Source organism: Vigna angularis, chromosome 4 (genome assembly GCF_016808095.1).
Source record: "Vigna angularis cultivar LongXiaoDou No.4 chromosome 4, ASM1680809v1, whole genome shotgun sequence".
Classification (NCBI taxonomy): domain Eukaryota; kingdom Viridiplantae; phylum Streptophyta; class Magnoliopsida; order Fabales; family Fabaceae; genus Vigna; species Vigna angularis.
The window spans coordinates 33,473,908-33,477,808 of NC_068973.1; the positions used below are offsets into that span (position 1 = coordinate 33,473,908).

At 32.4% G+C, this 3,901-nt stretch overlaps 1 protein-coding gene across 1 annotated transcript; it reads left to right on the plus strand.

Moving 5' to 3' along the window:
- Nucleotides 1-2,140: 2,140 nt before the first annotated feature.
- LOC128196276 (cytochrome P450 90A1-like) lies at nucleotides 2,141-2,575 on the plus strand. Its single transcript, XM_052876530.1, has one exon. The coding sequence runs from the start codon at nucleotides 2,141-2,143 to the stop codon at nucleotides 2,573-2,575; it is 435 nt and encodes a 144-aa protein (XP_052732490.1).
- The last annotated feature ends 1,326 nt before the right edge of the window (nucleotides 2,576-3,901 follow it).

Sequence of the window (3,901 nt, forward strand, 5' to 3'; positions counted from 1 at the left end):
AAAAAAAATTATAATAGAGTATGTGTCGGTTTTGTTGGTTCGTATATTTGAAACAGACTAATAATAAATTATCACATAAATAGTTATAAAATAGTTGTAAAAGAAATTGTTAAAAAAAACATTTTCCTTTTATAAATAGAAAAAACAATAACACAAATTTGTATAAAGGTTTTAAAAAGATATACAATTGTTGTTATAAACAATTGATGTACAAATTTAATTAAAAAAGTAATTACATTAATTCTCACATTGAACCAATGTAATATAGTAATTATGCACATTTTACATTGGTTAATCACGTAATATTACATGTAATATTTATATATATTTAGTACATAAGTTACATCTATTCTTAAAAATAAGGTTTAATTGCTTCATTTGTCCCCAATTTGGTTGAATTGTGTCAAATTCATCCTTACTTTTAAAAAAGTTTCATTGTCGTCCTCACGTGGTATAAAAGTGTCAATTGAATCCAAACATAGAAAAAATTTGTGTCAAAGTAGTCATTTTTCCTATATCTCTGTGTCTTCCTTTCATATGTCACTTCTCTGGAGCTATGAAAAGCCTTAAATTGGATAAGGTAAAATGAATATCTGTACTTGATTGTATGAAAGGAAGACACAGAGATATAGGAAAAATGACTACTTTGACACAAATTTTTTCTATGTTTGGATTCAATTGACACTTTTACACCACGTGAGGACGACAATGAAACTTTTACACCACGTGAGGACGACAATGAAACTTTTTTAAAAATAAGGATGAATTTGACACAATTCAACCAAACTGGGGACAAAGGAAGCAATTAAACCTAAAAATAACTAATGTAATAGGTATAGGATCGATTTTACATATTTTACATTAATTATTTGCTAAATCGATGTATTATGTGCCCACATTTATTATTAAATTGTCATTGTGTTTTTGTTTATAATGGGTACATCAAAATTGATTTTATTTGTCAATGAAAAATACAATTTTTTTTCAGTAATCCACCATAATTAACATCTCAATAATTTTTATCAAAATAACTATCAAATACAATTTTTACCACTCATCATTTTTTCGTTATTATCATTAGCATTATCGATATCACTTATTGTCACCAATTCTTTGTCTATAATAATTTTCTTAAATGAATATGACAAAAAAGTAAGTTTTGTGCCAAATTTGTATAAGTGACTAATTTTTGCAATACTTATATATTAGCAATTAGCATAAATAAACTCATCATAGAACGTAGGAGGTAAACAATAATAAAAGAGGTAGAAATGATAATAAATAAATTCGCTACATTAGACAGTAGAAGGTAAAAAAAAACAATATAAAAAAATAAAAAAATTAATGTAGTTCAATTTAAGTGTAAAAACTTGAACATACATAATTCAATGAAAGATATTAAAACTTATTGTTTCTCTATTGACATATTCTCAATCACAAATACAACTTAAACGTTAGCTTCTATTAAAAGTATGGATCCTATTTATAAAACAAATAGTATTATAACGGATACATGTAAAATGCTTCTAACAAAAAAAATACGAGACATTATTTCATATTACATAATATAATAGTTATTATACTTGATTGAATAGTATGATTATTTGGTCATATTTGTGTGTGAATCTCAAGTGGATCCTCGTTTTTTAAACTGTCAAAATTGGGTCCATATACTTGTAAAATTAAGTCAATTTTGTCGCCTCCATTAAGTTTTGACAAACAGCGTTAAGAGATGCTGATCTATATTTTTTTAAAATGAAGTGACATTGTGTATTAAATTAATGGGTCATGTGTTAATTCCACATGGAAAAGTAAATTCTTACCATCAGAAATTTCCATTCACAAAAAAAAAAAATTCTCCCACCCATTAACTTCGTCTTCTCCATAGAAACCCTAGCCGTCGTTAGCCATGCGTCGCCACCATCCTCGCCAGAACCACCACCGTGCTACACAACCATCAACACCGTTAAGCCACAACTTCTTTTGACCCAACCAGAAAAAAAGATTACTTTTTTTCTTGCACCTCCTTCTATTGTGTACTTGATCATTCCATATTAAGTTCAAGAATATAAATACTTTCATCAGGATGAAGAATTCATAAAATCCAGAGTAATTCATAAAACCAGTAACTCCTTGAAGTATGCATTACCAAAAAAATCATCATAAAAACCGGTGGAAGTTTCGGCTGCCGCCGGGGAGCTACGGCCTGCTGTTCATCGGCAAGACGCTACAGCTGATATCTGCTTACAAGAGTGTCAATCCGGAGTTGTTCATGGACGAGCACGTGAGGCGCTACGGGTCGATCTTCATGACACACGTATTCGGCGAGACGACGGTGTTCTCGGCGGACCCGGAGCTGAACCTGTTCATTCTGCAGAACGAAGGGAAGCTGTTGGATTGCAGTTACCTCGGTTCCATATCGAACCTGCTCGGAAAACACTCTCTTCTCTTGATGAAAGGCACTCTGCACAAGAGAATGCACTCGCTCACCATGAGCTTCGCCAACTCCTCATCATCAAGGATCACCTTCTCCACGACATCGACCGCTTCATCCAAACAATCCACGTCTCAATAGCCACCATGAAAAATCATCACCAATCTTCGAACCTGCAAACCAACTACATAAAATTTCAAAATCCCAAGATTTTACTCATCGAAAAACAAATAGCTTTTTTTATTCTGTTTGAAAAGGTTTAAAATTTGAATTTCGAATTTGGCATTGACTTGAGAGTGAGTTCGAGAAGAAGGGGTTTTGAGTGCTGGGTTTGCAATGTCGGGCTCACCCAGAATTCGATCCATGAACTTCACAGTTGCCGACCCCGACGCGTCCAGTGCTCGTCCCGGCAGGCAACAAAGTCCGACTCGCAATCGACGGACGCAAGTCGATGATGAAATTGACATCGGATACAGGATACAGAGAAGAAGTCGGAGACCCAAGACCATAGAGAATTTACTTTTCCACGTGGAATTGTTGATTCTAGAACACATAACCCATTAATTTAATACACAATGCCACGCCATTTTAAAAAAAAATACAGCTCAGCATCTTTTAGTGTCGTTTGTCAAAACTTAACGGAGGGGGCAAAATTGGCTCAATTGTACAAGTACATAGACTCAATTTTGATAGTTTAAAAAACGAGAACTCACTTAAGATTCACCAACAAATATGAGAATCAAAAGAAGGTTTAAACCAAAATTATATTAATTAGATCGTAATTAAGTCGATGTTAATGTGAAGTTCATTATAAAATCTATTTATAAATACAAGTTTTAGATATTATGGTAGATTGGTTACATTATTATGTTGTTAATACTATCAAATTTTTACTGATCTTAATACGAGAGTATCGTTGGTAAGTAACTCCTTGATTTAACCGAACAATGTTAGCGTGAAGTGATGGAAAATTGTTGATTTATTCTTAAAGTTTGAAAAGTAGATTAGGAAGAAAAATTGACTTCAATCTCATAAAGCGAATGTTTTACGATGTCTTTTATTCTTTGATAGCCAAACGGTTAGATATCATTTAACAAATATGATAGAAACTACATAACACTATATGGTTTAACACTATCAAACAAATTAGCAATTTGCAGGACTGATATTGATATTATATTTGAAGACAAAAATAAAATAGAAAGCTCATAAATGAGGAGGAATGTTATGGGTGATATGATGAAAGAGGTTCCATTTGAGCAATGTGTATGTGTGGTAGAATGATGTAAATATATTGAATTTAAGCGTAATGTTGTCCTGTTTTACTTGCGACCTAATTTGGCAATAAAGAGAGAAGAAAACTTGAAAGGGAAGTCTGTTGAAAGTTGAAAGGGGCAGCAAGAAGGAGACAGGAATTGGAGCGTGTCCCTGTTTATTTCCTTTTCCTGTTTTAGGTTTCAGAATTGC